At 42.3% G+C, this 21982-nt stretch overlaps 2 protein-coding genes across 2 annotated transcripts in view; one reads left to right on the top strand and one right to left on the bottom strand.

The window, feature by feature from the left end:
- The window catches only part of ARSB (arylsulfatase B), a 169401-nt gene that overhangs the window by 41114 nt on the left and 106305 nt on the right, over positions 1-21982 (bottom strand). The gene's annotated exons all lie outside the window — the stretch shown is intronic.
- Positions 4295-4647, top strand: LOC112861654 (small integral membrane protein 3-like). Its single transcript, XM_025925030.2, has one exon. It carries the CDS (start codon positions 4360-4362, stop codon positions 4645-4647), a length of 288 nt encoding a protein of 95 aa, XP_025780815.1. The 5' UTR covers positions 4295-4359.

Below are 21982 nucleotides of genomic sequence, written 5' to 3'. Positions count from 1 at the left end.
ACACACACACACACACACACACACACACACACTCCATATTATATAAGAAAGTACAACTACAGTGTCCGGAAGGACAAACCTATTAGTGGCAGCCATCTCTAAGGAGCAGACTAGGGCTGGGAGTCAGTGAATTTTGGCTTTATTTGTACTGTTTGTGTGGTTTTGTCTCTTTGTTGTTGGTTTTTTTTTTTTTTTTTAAAGAAAATGGAAATGTACTTGCTGTGAAAATTAGTCTGTAAGTGAATGGAAACTGAAGATCCAGAGAAAGTACATGTTAATTACTCCCTGACAAAGTTTAGAGAGGAAGAGAAATGTGGCCAGAATGAAAGGAAAGAATTTCTAGGATGTGGGAAAACTGAGCTAAATTCAGGCAAGTCACAACTTTGTATAAAGCATTATGAAGAGAGGGGTGGATAACTTCTAGAATGCTTCCACGTATTAGCTCAAAATTTCAACACTGCTTTGCCAGCAATGATTTTCCCACTACAGTTAAATATGCATGAAATGACAGAATTCCTCTTTCTGTTTTTCCACTGCATATTTCTTTAATTTGTGCTTCTTCTTCGGTGTGTGTACAGCTTTCTGTAACTGAAGTGCTGATGCCATTATGGAAACTGTCACTCTTCAGAATCGCAAAGACCTGAGAATAAAAGCTCACTTTGACTTGTGTTTGGTCTGGCATGGCTGAGTATGCTGCAGGAGTGTATTTGTTTTTCATTAATTTGTTTGTCATTTTTCTCCATGATCTATGGAACATTTATTTCCCCTGAAGCAAAAGGATCTGAAATGTCAGAAGTTTCTCTTGGTTCTGCTGGGGTAATGAATTGTTGAGAAAAAGAAATTCTTCTTATATGCTATTTGATTGTGGAAGGAGACATTTTGTGACCTTTTGCTATTTTACGGTGATAATGAATTTCCTGACAAACCTGGAAACTTTGGGCTTCTTTATTGAAATAATAAGGTTTGAGGAATAACTTTGACCTGGACCTTTGCAGAATTAATCAAATACAGATTTGGGAAAAATTGATGAGTTTGGTCTTTACCGAGACACTCTAATTTATTTCTGTCACTGTGGCAGTAGACAGATCTACACCACATAAAAACATCAAACAATTAACTACAGACCTAAGTCCCTGGACAGAGACTGGTGGGAGGGGTATAGGCTCAGAGACTTCCAGCCTGATCATACTGTTGCTTTATTTCCCTTTTCTTTTCTTCTTTTCCTCCTTCTTCTATTTTTAATTGCAAAAGTAATTCAAGCTTATAGAAAATCTGGCCTATGCTGAACAGAACTAAAAAGAAAATAAGAAATCATCCATAATCTCATTCTCCAAAGGTAATGGACCATTAGAATGGATGATTCTAATCCTGTGTTTAATATGCCTATAATTTATAATTGAGATGATACTGAATATAAAATGTTATGTTCTTTGGTTTTTTTCTATTACATATGATGTTTTGTTTGTGATCTCTAAATGCTTTAAAGAAAGACTGCACTGAGTCCTTTGAGGATGGTCTAAAAAAAAAGGCCCCAATTCATGAGGAAAAAGAAGGAATAGATCTTCTTTGAAGTACTTTAGGAACATCAGATTGTCCCATTGTCTTCGTGCATGCGATTCAGTTTTCAGATTCTCTGACATTATAGACATGTTTACGCCTTTATGTTTGAAAGGTGAGGAGAGAAAACAAGCTTGTTGAGTCAGGATGCCAGGTGAGCTCACATAAGAATGCCAGGTGAGGGTGCTCTGTGTCTCTCAGATACAGTGACTGACCAACAGGTGTCACAGCTACTGCTTTGCCTGGCCAGACGGATGCATGGATGTCAACACCCACGCCAGAGTAACCTCTCTGCCATTTACATGGGCATGAGCATGGGGAAGACTCCTTCTTCTCCACAGAAGCAGAACCGTTAGTCACCTTGCTCGTCTACTTATTCTCTCTGGGAGCTTGTTAGTTTGTCTACACCCATTCCCAATATTCTGCAAGATCTGAGAAGTACTTGAAAGGTGTCAGAACTCAATCCAACTTGGAGTCTCAGAGTCTACCTCAACTTTAGGTAGAAATAGTACCTTATTACTGAGTTGGTAACCACTTCCTGGGCGGGAGGTGAGGGGAGGGGTAGATGTTAAGTTCACTGCCATTTTTTGGAAGTTCAGATTTTCTTCCTGAATGTTGATAGAATGAGAACATCAGGAACAAAAGGAAAAAGGAACTGAGCTACTGAGCTGAGCTCTAAAATCTCCATGCCTTGCTGGACTGAACATATTGTGAATTTTTTTCATCAAACACCAGATTACTTTAGGATCAGAAAACAATTTGGTATTTAGATGATGAGAAAGATCATGTAAAATGGTATCCAGCTAGTCTAAATAGGAGCTCCAGGGGAAATGACAAAGTTTTAATGACAAGTAATACATTAATTACATAATTGATTATATAATTAATATATTAGCAATTATAAAACAGTTCTGAAAGTTAACATCTTCTATCTCTGTCTTCAACTGCATATCTCACAAAATATTTACTTAGTATTAAATTACATCTTCATACAAATATTTTAAATTATAAATCTTGGACTCCAAATTGGGTAAAAGCGCTTTCTCGATAGGGGGCTGGCTGCTCCAAGTGAAGTGTGGTCAGAGAGCCAGCAGCACTGGCACCACCTGGGAATTTGCCAGAAATGCTGAATTAGGTGTTCCCTAGAGTTAGTCAAGTCTAGAAGCTCTGGTTTAGAGTGAGGTGATGGGACAGAACTTTACAATGCAAGTATTTTCACCTGGTGATCAGAGGCAAGTTCTTAGAAGATTCAGCAAAGCTGTTAGCCCTGTTCACAGACAGCTTTTTTTCTTCCCCATTAACAGGCTAATTTCTAGAATTTTCTTTTCCTCACCACCTTCCTGGTGGTGAGAATCTGCCCCTGACTGCTGAGAGAGACTATAGCTCAAGTAACCATCCTTGATTTTCTGAAGTGGAAAACAGTGCCAAGGTCATTATCCTCTTGATTTGGGGTCAAGTTAAGATAGAGAAGAGGATGATTGGTCTGAAAGCATCTGAATGGTTGGAGAAATGCACTGATAATGTAGTGCATTTGGACAGATTATTTTGACTGATTATTGACTTTAAAACGTGCGTTTTCTCTCACCCGCTTACTTCTCTTCTAGAAGTCAAGCAGCCTACAGACAAGGTAAGTCTGAATGCTCAAAAGCAGGCCTAAGGTCAGGAATGTGTTTGGTTTATCAGTTAGGGGAATTTAAACTCAACCCCAGTTGGTTTTTAATTCAACGCAATCACCAAACTTGATGAAGTGCCATCAAGTTATCTAAAAGAAAGCAGTTTACTGCACAACAGAAGAGTTGATGTCATCCTAGGAGCTGCCAAACTGTCAACCGTTTGGAAAGTGATTTTTAGGGGGGAAAATGCAAGATTATAAAAAACACGTAGTTCTTAGATTTGCCTGTGCTCTTACAAGTGTCTGGTGATTTACATGTATCTCTTTCCATTCTTTTTAAATTTGGTTTCCACCGTCAACATTTTCATTTTAAAGGAATTGTGTAATCATTTTAGCTCAATGCAGGATAAATGCTACTCTTTATAATGCATGGAAAGATCAAGAAAAAAGTAACCTCATATGCCTTTGAAAACAGTTAAAATTAGAAGAAGGGAACAGTGTGGATTTTTCTTTTTTTTTAGTTTCTAACATTAAAATGTTTAAACATTAGTTATTAATAGTTAGAAATCAAGTACTATATTCTAGCTTGTCCAAGAAATAACCCAAACCCAACTCTCAGCTTTCTTTAAATGAAATAGATATATAACCAATAACTCTTATATCTCAGGCAAAATATTATAAGTGAGAGTGATACCCGAGTTGAGTTTCTCTCTTTCCTTTTTTATTCTTATTTTCACTTTTGAGAAAGGAGTTAAAAATCAGGTAAGTACCGAATTTTTTGGAAGAAATTATGGAAGAAATTTTTACAAAATGCTATCAAAGAAAGGCTGTGAAATGAATTTTTATAAGTTGCCAAAATAATCATGACTTCCTGATAAGTCACTGTAAATTTATACTCATGTTGGACTCGAGCACCCTTGAGTCTCTTAAACTAGCCATCAAGTAAACCAAATCTAAGTTTTTTACATCTTACTTTACGAACAAACATTAGCTATTGCAAATCAAGTACCTCTGGACAGGTGTTATTACCCTCACTTGGTGAAGCCGCTTATTATGGATCTTAAACTACGTACACCGCAAAGCAGAGCTCTGAGTGCCGGCCCCTCAGCCCAAACGCATCGGCTAGACTTTCACGTGTGTAGACTACAGCAGGAAAGGATTCTGGAGGACGCATTTCAGAGTGAAGTAGCATGGATGCCGTCAGCCAGGTCCCCATGGAGGCTGTGCTCCCCAAGCACATCCTGGCTATCTGGGTCATTGTCCTCATCATCCTGGCCATCATGGTCATCATGACCTCCTTATTGCTGTGCCTGGTCACTGCGATCATTATCTGTCACATGCAAACTTATTCTGTCCTCAATGGGACTGAGAATCTCCCAAGAGGGGCAGTGAGGGATGTGGGTGGTGTCCCCTCCCCCAGCCTCTTCCTTCTCAGAAAAGCGACGGACGGGCTTTGCCGTGTGGACTCGGGAGCTTGATACGTGAGAAGAGATCTGAGCTCTTGTTTGGATTTTGCCACTGGCCAGCTGTGTGAGTTCAGTCAAGGGACCTAATTCTGTGGGTTCTGGGTTCCTTTTAAATGGGGATCATGATCTCTGCCCCTCCTGCCTCATGGGGTTGTAAGAACCAATGGTTTGGTGGAGGTTAAAGCTGTTTGCGACTGTGAGCAGCAAACCCACCGCAGATACACAGATGTTACTGCTGAATGCTGAGAAGCTTTGAAGAGCCAAACAACCTAATTACTGATGGTGGACTTCAAGGTGGTGAGGGAGACACTGGGGGCAGAGCAGCCTTTGCCAGCGCCCCTGCGGTCAAACCAAGCAAAGGCACCCTATCCTCATTCCAAGAGGCTGGCAGCACTTGGGCTCAGAGTTATTTTCTTTGTGGTGCCCCTCCCTCACGTTATGTAATTTGGAGGGAATTACCCATGGCAGGGGAGGGAGATGGGTAGAACTTTTCAGGACCTCTGTGCCAGAATGTCTACAATCAGGAGGAGGGCTCTGCCATTTCTTGGCCATGCAAGGGACCTGGGGTGATGGGCTTCTTTCTGCATTGGAGTCTCATCGCTTTGATAGTTGAGCAATGTGGGAAAACACACGGTGGCTGAGTTCCCTGGCCAGCTTTCACGATCTCCAGCCCCCACCCCCTTGTGTGCCCCACACTTGAGGAGCTCTGTCCCCCCACCCCAGTACCTGCTATATCAGCTCTGTGGTATAAAGTGCACGCCCTTCATTCCCTCCCACCAGCACTGCAGCCAATCTAAGCTACAGATTTTAAGAGATGTTCCAGGGGGTTTCGGAACTAACTTAAAACAATGATGGTTGTTTAGATGCTATGATCTATATTTATAGAGCGAGATTTCTGGACTGCTCAAGCTTTTGACCAAAATCAGAAACATCTTGGGACTTATTAAATTATGTAACAGCACAGACATCAGAATATTGTGTGCAAGTAATGCTTTTACTTTGGTCTGATTTCATTTATGTACACAGCCAATTTCCAATAAAGTGCTAGAATGAGAAAACAAACAAATTAAGTACCTCTGACATCTGTCTGATCTCTTTCGAAAAGATGTGTTAGGGCCCCTGGGTGGCTCAGTCTGTTAAGTGGCTGACTCTTGGTCTTGACTCACGTCATGACCTCATGGTTCATGGGATTGAGCCCCTTGTTGGGCTCTGTGCTGACAGTGCAGAACCTGCTTGGGATTCTCTCTCTCTTCTCTCTGCCCCTCCCACATGTGCATGCACACTCTCTCTCTCTCAAAATAAATAAATATTAAAAAAATATCTGGTAAAGGCCTTCCCGAGTCTTTCATTTTCTTCATTTTCCTTTAGTTTTTTTAATGTTTATTTTTGAGAGAGAGAGAGAGAGAGAGAGAGAGAGAGAGAGAGAGAGAGAGAAGCAGGGGAGAGGCAGAGAGAGAGGGAGACACAGAATCCGAAGCAGGCTCCAGGCTCCAAGCTGTCAGCACAGAGCCTGATGTGGGGTTCAAACTCATGACTTTAGCCAAAGTTGGACACTCAACTGACTGAGCCACCCAGGCACCCCTCATTTTCCTTTAAATAAAGGACATATATTTGGGGTGCCTGGGTGGCTCAGTTGGTTGAGGATCTGACTTCGGCTCAGGTTATGATCTCATGTTTTGTGAGTTCAAGTACTGTGTTGGGCTCTCTGCTGTCAGCACAGAGCCTGCCTCAGATCCTCTGTCCCCTCCTCTCTCAGCCCCTCTCCTGCTCAATCTCTCAAAAATAAATAAACATCCAAAAAAAAAAAAAACCACAAAAAAAACAGGACATACACTCAACAACTGCTTTTTGTCATGCCATGTTCTAGATACTTGGGTACAGTAATGAATACAAAAGACTAAAGTGTCTGCCCTTGTGGAGCTTCTATTTTAATGGGAGTGGAAGATGATAAACAAATATTTAGAATATAATTATGACAGATGGTGATATGTGCTCTAAAGAAAGTAATGCAGGCAGGGGCTAAGTGTCAGTGTTGGGAGTTTGCTTAGATAGTGGCTAGAATACAGTGCATTGTCAACATTAGTTTCTTCTCTATATCTCTCCATGTGATTTCTCTCAACTCCTTTACTGTATCATGTATTTAACCTCTTTAAAACTGCTTATTTAGGCGAGAGGGCAACTAATAAGCACAGGTATGGAACATCCCTGACATTTTAAAGGGAGAAGCTAGAGCTGACTAAAAACTCCTTTCCTGAGAAAATAGTATGGGCGCCAAGAAATAAATAAGAGATCTGCTAACAGACTTTCACAAACATTCATAATTTGGAAATCAGGGCAGGACAGAACAGAAAGGAAGCCTTCGGGCGAGAACCTCTTTGACTACTGCGCGTCAAGAGGATTAGGAGTTACCCCAGGCACGTGGGTGGCTCAGTCAGTTGGGCATCTGACTCTTGATTTTGGCTCAGGTCATGATCCCAGGTCTGTGGGATCCAGTCCTGCATCGGGCCCCATATTGAGCATGGAGCCTGCTTAAGATTCTCTCTCTCTCCCTCTGCCCCTCATGCATGTGCTTTCTCTTCTAATATTAAAATAAACAAATAAATAAAAGATTAGGAGTCACCCACGCCAGGAAGTCCAAGGGCATCTCTAGCACACTAGACAAAAAGGCTGCACACAGGAGGATCCATCCTAATACAGGGTACAAAAGCATCAGGACAGGAAATGGCCATAGTCACTTGCATACCTGGAACAGAATCCAGCTGACTGCAAAAGGACCATAAAATTGGCTCCTGATCAATGGCTCCGTCAGATACAAAGAAACCACCTAGACACTATTTTCCCTTATGAGGAGGGCCCACTGCATTGGACCACTCTTCCTTATCCACTGGCCATTAGATCACTGAACTGGTTCTACATACCTTTTCTAAATGAGTCCTCCTGCTTTTATATTTGAAATGATTCTAACGGCATGAAAGGTGGAACACAAAGATAATTAATATAGGCAATTATTAGCAAAACCCACCTAATTTACACTCAGTAATAAAATATTATGGACATGGAACATAATAAAATACACCTAAATATGAAAATATTTCACAACATAAAAGGAGATGAACATATCACTGTAGAGGTATAGGGACTGCATACTTAAGAACTATTTACTGAAGAAAAAGAATCAACTGTCGACCTCAACTTCATGTACTTAATACAATCAATGAAATATTAAATCTACAAAAGAAGCAAGAGATACAATGATAAAACTGACTTTTTTTTTTTTAATGAAAAGAGCTGGAAAGCCTATAGAAAGGCAGTGAGGAAAATATTTGCCGTATTACTTTTGAAATGCCACTGGAAGCATTAAAGGGACACAGAATGAGATCTGTAAAAAATAAATAAATAAATAAATAAATAAAAATAAAGATCAGTGAAGGGGAACTCATCCTGAAATGTGGGGGGAAGATGGCAAAGATATAAAAATGATTATGAAGAAACGTATGAAGGACAAAGGATATCTAACATACATGTAAGTGGTGCTACTGCCCAAAAGACAGGAGTAAATTCAACAGAGATAAAAATCCCAACATCTGTCAGATTAAATCTTTCCTGGAATGAAAAATCTTGAATTGTGCAGTGCTCACTCTCTACCAAGAAAAACTGATGAAATAAAATCCAAAATACTGGTGACATATAGATATCTGGATATCTGTATCTATATCTATTTTCTAACTATCAATGCCAAAGACAGAACACTATAATTATCTATTCAAGAAAAGAAAAACTGGATACCTCCAAAGTAAGTATCAGGCTATACAGAGATTACTTTTCTGCAACAATAGATGTCAGAGACCAGGAGCAATGTCTACAGAATTTTGAAGGAAAAAAAAATGACCACGCGAATATTTACCCAACAAAGTTGTCATTATGGGCAATAATAACAGAAAGCCATATTCTCAAATATGCAAGGCTTCAGAAAGCATATTCCTCATGAAATTTCCATGAAAAGAAGATAACTCAAAGATGTACAAAACAAACAAACAAAAAAGAATCAAAGTAAAAATTTGTATCTCAAGATGAAATTAGTTATAGTAAAAGGAAGTAAAGTACTGAAGCCTAAATGTAATTTATATACAATTAAATCTGTTCTTCACTCCTGCACCCTGGGATTATTTCCCAAGTAAACCAACTAAATTCAAGTCTTTGTCTCATGCTTTACTTTTTGTGAACTAAGACTAAGACAGTGAGCAAGAATGAGTAATTTAATACATGATGGTGAAAATAGGGATTAACTAAATTAAAAAATTTAGTTCTCTAACTTATACCACATAGTAAACACTCATTTCTGGCAGTATGGTGAACAAGAAATCTCAACAGACCTTCCTTCCAAAAACAGCAAAACAAACTATATAAGTTTGTTTGTTTATGTTTATTTATTTATTTAGAGAGAGAGAGGTGGGCGGAGGGACGAAGGGCAGAGAGAGAGGGAGAGAGAGAATCCCAAGCAGGCTCCATACTGCCAGAATGTAGCCCAATGCAGGGCTTGAAATTACCAACCATGAGATCATGACCTGAGCTGAGATCAAGAGTTAGATACTTAATCGACTGAGCCACCCAGGCACCCCTATAAGTTTATTTTTAAAAGAAAAACTCTTCAAATGCCTTAGGTATATGTTAAGAAATTAACTTTGAAAATTACAAGGTGAGGAATGCTACTTAGCAAGTGGTAAGGGCTGGGTTTACCTTTCTATCATCAACGCCTAGAAAAGTGGAAAAAATACAAGCAGCAATGGTTTTCAAGGATTTAACAAATACAAAATAAAACCACAATGACATATCACTGCATACCTGATAGCATGGCTAAAATTAAAAAGACTGCCAATGTTAAGTGTTGGTAAGAAAGTAGAGTAACTGAAACTCTCATATACTCAAACAGGGCTGAAGTTTGTGAGACTGGATTAAAGAAAAGAAAATAGGTGCATGCTCCTTAGAAAAGAACATACTTAAAACACTTAAAATTCAGAGAGATTGAAAGTAAAAAGGTTGACAAAGATGTCTCACGAGAATATTAACCAAAAGATGAAAAAGAGAGCTGGTATTCCTAGATTTAAATCAGATAAAATGGGCTTTCAGGCAAATTTTAAAAACTACCACCACACACTTAAAAAAAAAGACTACTGTGATGGGGCTCCTGGGTGGCCCAGTCGGTTGAGTGTCTGACTTTCGGCTCAAGTCATGATCTCACTGTTCATGGGTTCAAGCCCCACGTCGGGCTCTGTGGTGACAGCTCAGAGCCTGGAGCCTGCTCAGATTCTGTGTCTCCCTCTCTCTTTGCCCCTCCCCTGCTCATGCTCTGTCTCTTTCTCTCTCTCTCTCTCAAAAAAATAATATTAAAAAATATCTAAGTTAAAAAAAAAAGACCACTTTGCTCTGGAAAAATGTTCATAAAGTTTGAATTTCAACTTAGAAAAATAGCAGGAAAAAAACAAAGGAAGTAAATAATTACTAGTATAAAAGCAGACATATGGCCAACGGAACAAAAAGCCCAGAAATAAACCCAAGAACACACATGGGGGAAAGGACAGTCTCTTCAACAAATGGTGTTGGAAAAACTGAATACCCGCATGCAAAAGATGAAATTGTACCCTTATCTTATACCATACACAAAACCCAACTCGAAATGGACAAAAAACTTCTTGGCATTGATTTTTTGGATATGACACCAAAAACACAAGCCACAAAGGCAAAAATAGTCTAGTGAAAGAAACTACATCATACTAAAAAGCTTATGTACAGCAAAAGAAAACAAAATCAACAGACCTATAGAATGGGAGAAAATATTTGCAAACCATATATCTGATAAGGAGTTAACACCCAAAAGGAACACATACCACTCAAGAGAAAAAAATCCAATGAAAAAATAGGCAGAGGATCAAAAAGAAAAGAGTGTTGGTGACACTGTGGAGAAAAGGGAACCCTTGTGCACTGTTGGTAATGTGAATTGGCATAGCCACTATGGAAAATAGCATGAAAGGTCCTCAAAAAATTAAAAATAGAACTATTATGGGGCACCTGGGTGGCTCGGTCAGTTAAGCATCCAACTCTTGATTTTGGTCAAGATCTCATGGTTTGTAGGTTTGAGCAAGTCGTGATCTCATGGTTTGTAGGTTTGAGCCCCGCATCGAGCCCCGTGCTGCCAGTGTGGAGCCTGCTTGGGATTCTCTCTCTCTCTCTCTCTCTCTCTCTCTCTCTCTCTTCCTCTGCCCCTCTCCACTTGCTCTAAATAAATAAATAAACTTTTAAAAAATTTAAAAAATTAAAAGTGGAAGAGGTCAGAGGAGGCATGATAACAGAAGCAAGGCTACGAGAAGGACTCAGCCCTCCATTGCTGGCTTTGAAGATGGAGGAAGGAGGCATGGGCCAAATAATGTGGGTAGCCACTCCAGGCTGGAAAAGGCAAGGACATGGATTCTCCCTTAAATCCCCCAGGAAGGAATGCGGCCCTGCCAACACCCTGGATTTTTGTCCCGTGAGATCCATGTCAGACTTTGAACCTACAGGACTGTAATGTGAATGTGTGTGGCGTTAAGTCACTGAGTTTATGGTAACTTGTTCCAGCAGCGACAGAAAATTAATACAGTGTTAAATATTACTTTCCTTCATTCACATTTAAATCAAGAAAGATAAAACCAAAGTTATTAAAATAACGGGAAATCTTAAACTATACTTTTTGAGGAAATCTATCCTAATCACCCCCAAATGCCTCTCATCATTTCTTTTTTTCTCCTGAGTGCTTATGTATTCAATTTACATCACTTATCATTTGTTGCTACTTTGTTTTACTACTGTGTTAATATCATTTCCTGGGCATACAGTTTTTCCTCTCATCCTAAGGCTCTTCAGAAGCAGGGGCCATGTATTCTTTCCCTAGGTTTTTGCTGCCAGAAGTAACAGGCTCAGTCTATAAATGCCTGATTACCAACATCTCACATTATGGATTACTTAAGGTAGACCAGGTACTCAGCTTTCTTCCCAGAAATGTTTTTAAAAGTTTTATTTCAGGCTTATACAGAAGCACCCTAAAGGCCCTGAAACTCTCATATACTCAAACAGGGCTGAAGTTTGTTAGACTGGATTAAAGAAAAGAAAATAGGTGCATGCTCCTTAGAAAAGAACATACTTAAAACACTTAAAATTCAGAGAGATTGAAAGTAAAAAGGTTGACAAAGATGTCTCACGAGAATATTAACCAAAAGATGAAAAAGAGACCAGATTAGTAAATATTTAGAAAAGGGACTTACTACACTTTAAGTCCATTGGATATGTCCCACAAAATTTAGTGAGGTTTTGGTTTTCCAAACTTTCACGGTTTGAAGAAAGGCATATGCATTTACCTTACAGATTGTAAGACTGGGGAAGTGAGGTAGGAAGATGTCAGGTCTAGACGGGGAGAGAAAAGAGGGCGTCCTCAAATTTTAAAAAAGTATATATTTTTAGTGTTTATTTAAAAAAACTATTTTATACTTATTCATTTTTGAGACAGAGAGAGAGTGAGAGAAAGTGCCAGAGGGGGAGGGGCAGAAAGAGAGAGAGGGAGAGCGAGAGAGACAGAGAGAGACAGAATCCAAAGCAGGCTCCGGGCTTTGAGCTGTCAGCACAGAGCCCGACACGGGGCTCGAACTCATGCACCGTGAGATCATGACCTGAGCTGAAGCCGGATACTTAACAAAGGGAGCCACCCAGGTGCCCCCGGACATCCTCAAATCTTGAACAGACCTGGGTACTGAGTAGGTTTCAGTGTGGAGGGTGGGGGGCAGAGCTGCCGTATCTGAAAAGGACTATGTGAAGGGTCGTCTATTTTGTGTGGGGTGTCAAGATCAGCCTAGCCCTTTTGATCAACCCTTTTGATCCAGCTACTCTTGGAAGCCGTAAGTAAAATTTCTAGGCGCTACCAGAATTAAAGAAAAGTAAGCAAATAAATAAGTGGTCAGTTGGAAATGAGAGGATTTGGCATCATTGTAACCCCGGGGGAAAAAATAAAGGCTGATGTGTAAATAGAGTTCTGGGCAAGTAACCACATGGTGTTGTGCAGGAGGGAATTCAGCGGGGCAGCTGGCCCTGGCCACATGCCCTTCCCCAGGAGGCAGGGCCAGCCCTAACCCTTCAAGTCAGCTTCTGTTATCCAGCCCTGGGAACCCTTAAAAAAAGTTGCTTACTCTGATTTCTCCAAACATAAAATTGGGGCAGTGGGATTTGCCATTGCTGTGTAGCCCAGGCCTGTGGTGAGGATTAATTAGTGTTTTTAAAGGGCTGTGGGTTTGGTGTGGTTTATTTATTTTCTCAGGATGAAAGCCAGGACGCCAGCACCAAGTGTTAACAGCAAAGGTTTGATGTATGTTACTTGAGATGCACTGTGTGAAGTGGGGTGGATGGGATACAAGGCTTGTGGGACTGCCTTCAGCATCCAAACACATTTTAATGCTCCCCAAAGTGAAGGAGGCAGAAGAAAAGTCTTTGAAAATTAAAAAGGAGCAAAGACATCTGAGTTTAGGCTCTGCGACTGAGGGCATATACCAACCCACACCAAGGAAAATCTGATGAGTCCCTACAGACAAATAGTAGCGTGTAGAGAAGACACAAAATTTTGCCAACTTTGTGTCAAGCTGCAAAATGTGCTCCTATATTCAGCAGACAGAAAGAATCCCAGCAGAGGCAGTCAGGGGCTCGCGGCTGGTGGTGGTGGAGAAGGGTCACACACCAGCTTCCCCGCCATGGTACAGGTGGGCATGGGGGTCAAGGACACTGGTGTGGCCCCAATTCCCACTCACTGAAGACCCAGCAGCTTTCCAGATAGGACAGTCTCACCAGAACCCTCCTGACTGGTTTAGAAAAGTAAATCTTTATGGCTTTATTCCTGATTATGGAAGTTATATGTGCTCATTACTAGAATTTGAAACTGGAGAAATACATCTAAAAAAAGTACACATATGCCCCCTCCCAATCCCAGCAGCCAGAATATAATTGCTATTAACTGTTTTCGAGACATATTTACAGGACACAGATTTAATTGTCCTCAATTTAGAGGCAATGAAATGGGAAACTCAACGAACTTATCCACAGGCTTATGGGAACTAAGTCAAAGCTGGAATTCTAACCCAGACTTGTGGACACCTTGGACCTCTGTGTGTTCCAGCAGGCTACACGCCCTGTCCCTACACCCCTCTCTCTCATCCCACCACCGTCCTGCAGTGTAATTACTACAAGGCCCTGCAGCACTTACATAACTAGCTTTACAAACAGAAGCTGGTGTCATGCACACAGGCTGGTTGTACATGAAAGTGCAAGACTAGTGTCACGGTTGTGTCCATTTTTCTAGCCACACGTGTGTGTGTAATGTTCCACTGACATGCTGTTATTTGAGTAAGATGACTGTAACACAGATCTGGGCATCCTTTTGCCCCAAATCCCGTGCAAAACAGAAAACAAAGAGACTCCTGAAATTAGTAGGACGTGACTGTCGTGTGAGGCCTGAACCTGGAACGCTGTGCATTTCAGGTCTGTTACTTATCCGCTCTGTGTGACCAATGACTCAGCGTCTCCTTCCTGGTTATAAAGAGGGTGGGCAAACTGAATGCCTTCTAATTTCTGGTATCCTATGCAATGATGAACACTCTCCTAAGGGAGAGGTGGTGGGCCTCATGCAGCCCACCTAACTTTTCTTCCTCTGCTCAGTATCACATTTCAGCCTGAAAGGCAGAAGGTTGCTTCTGGATTGCCACTTCGCAAATACGCCAGGAAGAATGAAAGTGCTTTGATAATAACATATGATATTATTGCTCTTGCTAGATTTATTCTATTTAAATGAATGAGTGATAATCAACTTCACTGGTTAATTTCTTAGCACGCATTGTTTCAGTGTGTACAAATCTCCACAACAAAACGGACTGAGAGAGCTATAGGTGAAATCTTGTCCTCCTTGGAACTTACGGCTCTGGTTGGGGACAAGACACACATACAAATAACTGGGATGAGGGAGCGAGAGCTCAGTGTCCTAGGGTGCTCCAGAGAAGCTCGAGGGACTCAGGTGTGGAGGGATCAGACAGAGTTTCATGGAGGAGAAGGGATGTGAACTAGTCCCTAGAGGAGCATCAGAAAAACACAGGAAGACGACAGTGGCTGAAGGCGGAAAGGGCAACGGTCCTGAGGGGTCACGTCAGCTGAATGATGGAGGTTGCAGCCCGCAGGCTGAGGAGTCTGCGCGTGGCTGTGGGCAGTGGGGGACCACCGACAGCTGTCAGGCAGGGAAGTCGGAAGCTGTGTCCACGGCCTCTCCCAGACCAGCTTCTAACAAAACTTAAAGTCTAACTGACCTTCAGTGTGTACATCAGTACCTAGCTCGTCACACCTGCTAAATAAATAATCTCAGAAAGGGACTGAAGGTTGCTCCAAGGAGAACATGGGGAGCAGCTCGAGGCAGGCAAACCTGGACAACTCTTAGAACTCAAGTATAGATTTGCCAATTTTACCACAGAAAATGAGTGTGTGAGAGGGAGGGAGGGAAAGACTGTTCTTGCACTCTGTAATCAAGAGCAGAAATAACATCTCATTATAACCTTTAAAGAAAGGAGGCCTTTTAAATGAAATAGTAATAAAGCTGTATGGAATCACTTTGAAGACTTGGCCTTTGGTGGTGTGGAAAACGCTAACATCTGTCAGTGCCCTTCATCTACGATCAAGCTTCTACCAGAAGAATCTGAGGGCTTTATGTGTGTGCACGTCTGTCAGGTATATAGGTATACACTGCGCGACCAGATGTAGGTGAGAATTCTAAGGATGCGCGGGAAGCCACGTCTGACTTCCCAGGTGAGCTGGTGGTCTCAGACGGGGTGGGCTCATTAACTTCAGAACAGCCCATGTCAAGCCTGGTGCCTGTAGGATGGGTGTATATATTCTCTCTCAGGCAAACGAATGCCTTTGAATTATTTCCCCTCGTGGTCTGGGGCACTATGGCTGGAACCTAAGGGAGTGTGGAGCTCCTCACAAGCACGTAGAGCTGGGCTCGCACCTGCAGGAGCTCAGGCCCTGACTTGGAATCATGGCTGCTCCCTAGCACTGTGGATGTTTCCGGGCTTTCCGTAAGTCAGCTTACACAGCATCATCCCTGTCCCTCGAGCTCACACAGGTTTCCCCCACTGACTACCCTGACTGCTCGAGAAGGACCCTGAGTCTTGGTCAGCCTGCTAGAAAGAAATATTTTAAAGATGGGAAATAAGTAATCCTTAGGATCTATTCCTAGAAGGGAAGGAGGGAGGATAAAAAGGTACTATCTGGATAGAGACCAACACAGGTCTGTCCAAAGTTACCTTAGAACAAAGCCTGTAAAGATGAATAAAATGTTTCCTCAAAGCACACAGGAAAGTGAATACAGCCCACACGTCCAATACTGGCCCTGGGGTGGGGGGCGAGGTAGAGATAAAAGCAGAGCCAAATTTGGGGCACTGAGAGGACAGTGGTCAATGAAACAATGACAGGGAACTTGCCAGAAAGGGAACACAAAGAGAACAGCCAGGAGAGGCAGCTCCCTGGACTCAGAGGGGAAGTCAGGCTGAGCTGCACACAGAGGCAGGGACTTTATTAATATATGTATTTGTCTAGCAAGGAGGTCTGGGGAAAGGACTGAAGAAAGGCAGGGAAAATCCCACATCATCTCTCTTCTGGCTGATATTTTCAATGCAGGGGAAGGGTGAGGGTGAACATTTATTAACTGGATAAGTAGCTTCAGACGTCTGTATATGATCATGTTATAATGGTCACAAGCCACTTCTTAATGGTAATTAAACTATTTTTATTTAGGAACAAAATGTAGGATGCAAGTTCAGGCATGAAAAGGCGGGTGTGAATTGCCATCTGGAGGTACTTTTAGGTTCAGGAAATGCTAAACGACAGTAAGACAATGACTTTAGCCTGTTGATCTATGATCACTCATTAACAAGTATTTATTGAGAAATCACTAGCATGGCAGATTCCATGCTATGCACTGGGAATATGGCAGTAAATGAAAAAGATACAGACCCTGTCCTCATGAATTTCTATGCTTTTGTTTGTTTGTTTTACATTCTATTTATTTTTAATTGTGGTTAAAAAAAAAAATATATATATATATATATAAACTCTGGGGGCGCCTGGGGGGCTCAGTCAGTGGGGCATCCGACTTTGGCTCAGGTCACGATCTCACGGTTCATGAGCTCGAACCCCACGTTGGGCCTGCTGCTGTCAGCACAGAGCCCGCTTCGGATCATCTGTCCCCCTCTGTCTCTGCCCCTAACCCACGCTTGTGTGTGCTCTCTCTCTCTCAAAAATAAATAAAAACACTAAAAAATATATTTTTAAAAAATATATAAAACTTACCATTTAACTACTTTAAATGGACAGCTGAGTGGCATTAAGGACATTCACGTTGTTGAGCCACCATCACCCCACTCCCAACCACACAACTCTTTTCATCTTGCAAAACTGAAACTACACCCATTAGGCACTAAGCCCCATCTCGCCTCCTCCAGCCCCTGGCAGCCACCATTCCACTTTCTGTCTCTATAATTTTGACAATTTAGGTACCTCATATAAGTGGAAGCATGCAGTATTTGTCTTTTGGTGACTGGCTCATTCTACAAATGTTCTTAAGGTTCATCCGTGTTGTAGCATGTGCCAGAATTTCTGTCCTTTTTAAGGCTGAGTGATATTCCACTTATGTGTGTACTGCATTTTGTTCACCCTTTCATGCCACCAACTGTGCATTCCCATTTTACATTCCCACCAACAGTACATAAGTGTTTAACAGCATTTTACAGTCCCACCAACATTCCCACCAGTAGTGCATAAGTGTTCAAATTTCTCCACATCCTCACCAACACTTGTTATTTTTCTTCCTTCCTTTTTTTTTCTTTTGATAGTAGCCAGCCTAATGAGTGTCTTTGAGACTATTTATGCTTTACCACAGAATCTCCTGGTCTATGAGAAATCCTATGAACTCTAGTATGTGTTTATGTCTGTGTCCCAGCCTTTTGGGAATATCTTTGTTATTAACACCTAACCCAAAAATTACCAAGGGTATGTGTCCATGAAAAGTGCTCCAACTCCACCAGTAGGAAGGGCCTTGGGGGCACCTTAGAATAAGAGGGATGGAGTATAGCTGCTAAACCCCAACAGGCCAGCTTCTCAGGGGATCTGGTACTACATAGAAGGCAGGGCTCCCCTGAGAAATGTCTAACGCCTGTTTCTCTGATTCATCATAGGAGGGGATATTGGTCCACAACCCCCAACAAGACCCACTAAAGGGGAGAGAGCAGATGAGTAAGTAAATTGATGCAGTGATGTTTTACAACAGGGATCAAAAAAGTGGGCAGGATGTGGGAATAACAAAATCCTATAATTCAAATTACTCTAGCGCTGATTTTGTTTCTCATCTTTCCTTGTTTATTTGAGAGACAACGAGAGAGCACATGCATGAGTGGGGGATGGGGCAGAGGAAGACAGAGGAGCCAAAATCAAGAGTTGGATGCTCAACCGACTGAGCCACTCAGGTGCCGACAAATTACTTCAGCGCTTCTAATGTTTCTAACATTTTCACTTCTTTCATCTCTTTTACAACGATGCCTTTGGCTACATTACTGCTTATCAATGAGCACAGGGTGGAAAAGGAGACAGACTGAGTCAGGGGCTTTGCCCCTTTGAGATCCTGTTTAGAGACCTGAAGAATGTTGAAGCTGGAAGGAACTTCAGACATTTTAATTCAATGTTCACTTGACAGGTGAGGAGACTGGTGAACTAAGTGGCGTTTGGGAAGGAGAGGTAGAACACCACCCTCTTGTGCTATAAGGAAGGACAAACAATCTGGGAAGTGCTGGGGTTAGAAACCAAAGAAATGGTTCTGTGATAACATTGACTCAATTGTTAACCTTTCACATAAATTCTAGATCGGCTGCTCTATGATCTTATTCCACAAAGCCTCTAGAACATATTCATGAAATATACCCTATAAATAGGATTTGGGGCGCCTGGGTGGCTCAGTCGGTTAAGCATCCGACTCTTGGTTTTGGCTCAGGTCATGATCTCACAGTTTCGTGAGTTTGAGCTCCACACTGGGCTCTGTGGTGACAGTGTGGATCCTGCTTGGGATTCTTTCTCTTTCTCTCTCTCTCTCTCTCTCTCTCTGTCTCTCTCTATCTCTCTGCCTCTCCCCCACTCATGCTGTCTCTGTCTCTCTCAAAAATAAATAAATAAACTTTGGAAAAAAAGAATGTGTAAATTTGAAGACTTGGTTGTCCTATAAATACATATTTTCTTATAGATGGATTTAATCCCCCCAATTAGTTGCATAGAAAAGGCAATGAGCTTGTTTCAACCTCCCATAAAGGAGCAGGACCCCAAAGATAGCTCTCCTTTTTTCAACGTCTGCTGCAAGGTAGATTGAAATGAATATAAAAACTGGGGAGAAAAGCCCATGGTGTTGTCCATGTATGAGAAGGAGTGGCACTTGGCCACCGGCAGGCAGAGACAGAAGTGAGCACCCCGTTTCTGTGGACCAACGGTGAATGTGGTTCCACGTTGATGCCAGCACCGGACAATGTCCCTCATGACAGGCAGGAGTTCCTAGTTGGCAGGGCAGGTCAACAGGGAGGCCTGGAGGGGGCTTTAAGGTGGGGGGGGGGGGAGCAGCAGAAGGCCAGAAAATGTCCCTGACTTTGTGACAGCAGTAAAGGGTCTTCATAAGTCCATCACTTAATACGTGGGAAACTGAGTCCAGGAAAAGTGGAGGGACTTGCTCAAGGCCCTAGAATCTATGGGTGGCAAAACTAAGATGATTCTCTCTTCTGATTTCCATGCCTTGTTAACTTTTACACTGGAGAAACCTTGTGACATGCTGTGATTTAGCTGCGGCACTTTAGGGGAGGTAGCAGATCCACAGCGGGTTGTACGTACTAAGAACCTGCAGCAGGCAGCATTACAACCGACTTACCCAGAAATATACAACCTACGCCCCCATTTCTGCTGCTAAGAAAAATTCAGCTTGGTGAGTGGAGGGGGCTTAAGGCTTTTCTTCTGTAGATGGAACATAGTTGGTTAAGGACAGTGGCAACTATTACAATGTGTGCAGCATACTCAGCACATCCTTGGTCTTCATACTGGGTTTCTCAGTGCATTAAATTACTTACAAGTTTTAAAAACCCTTCCTGCCTCCCCTCTCTTCCCTTCTTGCGAGAGATTCTGATCTCACTGGTCAAGAATCACTGCTCTCGTGGGGCGCCTGGGTGGCTCAGTTGGTGGAGTGGCCGACTTCGGCTCAGGTCATGATCTCGCGGTCCGTGAGTTCGAGCCCCGTGTCGGGCTCTGTGCTGACAGCTCGGAGCCTGGAGCCTGTTTCAGATTCTGTGTCTCCCTCTCTCTGACCCTCCCCCATTCATGCTCTGTCTCTCTCTGTCTCAAAAATAAATAAACATTAAAATAAATAAATAGATAAATAAAAAAGAATCACTGCTCTCGTGAGCCAGTTATGGACTATAACGTGTCACACCCCTTTGCTGTGCTGGGGCAGAGAAAAGGTTAAAAACCATGGATGTTGGGTTCTTAGTAACTAGTCACGGGAGTCTCTGCTCCTCTCACACTGCTGATCAAATCACTTCCTAGCACCTTCTAGAACAATCCTTGTAGACTAACAGAAATATAATGCAAATTCATATGTAATTCTACATTCTCTATTAACCACAGGAAAAGGAAAGAGGTGGAATTAATAATAACGTATTTAACTCAACATATCCAAAATATTGCCATTTCAACTAGTAAATATATTTTATGATATATTTCACATTTTTTATACTAAATCTTCAGAATCTGATGTGTATTTTATACTTTAGCACATCTCAATCCACAATTAGCCACATTTCAAATGTTCAATGGCCACAAATGGCTAGTGGCTACCATATGGACATAGAAGTACCCTTGTCTCTCTCAGGGACATAAGCGACTCCAATTTCTCCATACCACCTCAGGCCCTTTTCTTTCCAAGTCTAATGCTTCTACTCTGGTCCTAATTCTATCCCAACGCTCCTCCATTAGTCATCACGTAATTATTACCAAGGGCCTACCCAGTGCTGGGTATTCATGTTAACTTATGAGGATGAAAAGATGAATTAGTCACAGAGCTTGACTTCCAGGAGCTCTCAGCTTAGTGGTAAATGAAGGCACAGTATAAGAGAATTCGATGAAGGATTTACACACAGATACGTACAAAGGGATGCTGAGGAAGGACTTTCTGGGGCTCCAAGGGGCGTTCACATAGATGGGACGTTTCTTTTGAGTTTTAAGGAATGAGGAGAACCTGTGGGAGGGCAGGGTAAGGTGTTTCAGCCACAGAGAAAAGCATTTTCAAGACAAAAATAGGACGATCTGCCTCCTTTAGGAAAGGCAAGCGTCTAGCAGGGCAAGGAGTGGCAGGTGGGAGAGTGGGGCCGCGGATGCCCGTGGACAGAGTTATTGTGGGGTTGCTGTCTAAGCAAGGAAACCCTGTGCCAGGCTGTGACACAGACTGGAGAGGACAAAGAAGTAAGGAGAGGCTGAAGGAAGGAACGAATAAAGGGGGTGGCAGTATGCCTAGAAAGGAGGGGAATGTACAATGAATGAAAGAAACGGAGAAGCATTATTTTCTGAAGACGCCAGGCTTTATGATGGAGGCTGGACAAAGGGCCTAAGAGTTAAGGCTTTCCAGGCCCAAACTCACTAGGCTCGGGTCCTCAGGGCCACTAGCATGGCATTTACACAGCACTGTTACAAACTGTAGTGATCAGAGAGCACAAATGGCTTCCTTCCCTGCAGAATCAATGGGGCTACCTATGCCTTAATCTAGGCAGTAGCCAGAATCAAGCTAAATCACTTCCAGGATTGCTGGGTGAGTCACACCTGTGTGATGCAGCAGGTGCTGGGTAGCAGCTGGCCAGCTCCATCGGATGATGTGGTAGCTTATTTGCCCTTGGGTTTCCTGGAAGAAGGCTCTGGAACTCTCAGGTGAGAAGAAGGCAACAACAATAACATGACTCCCACAGTGAGCAGGAGCCTCTAGGACCCTCTGGAAAAGCTGAGGCAGGGAGATGAAATGGTTGGAAGATCACATAGCTAGGAATAGGCAGAGCCAAGAACAGAATTTACCCCCTGGGCCACTGAAGCCACGATGCGATCAGTACAGCAGGTGTTATGGAGAACTGTTTACCCTGTCAGCAAACTCAAGTGGAAAGGAGAACGTTAGGCTAGAGACACATCAGCCAGTAAAACTGTGTTCGTGAGCCAAAGGGATTCAGTTTAG

This window comes from Puma concolor, chromosome A1 (genome assembly GCF_028749965.1).
Source record: "Puma concolor isolate L17-30 chromosome A1, mPumCon1.1.hap2, whole genome shotgun sequence".
Taxonomy (NCBI): domain Eukaryota; kingdom Metazoa; phylum Chordata; class Mammalia; order Carnivora; family Felidae; genus Puma; species Puma concolor.
This window is presented reverse-complemented; position numbering and strand designations above follow the sequence as displayed.

What these genes read in the sequence shown, in the direction of transcription:
- LOC112861654 (XM_025925030.2), top strand. Translation starts at nt 4,360, where the DNA reads ATGGATGCCGTCAGCCAGGTCCCCATGGAGGCTGTGCTCCCCAAGCAC.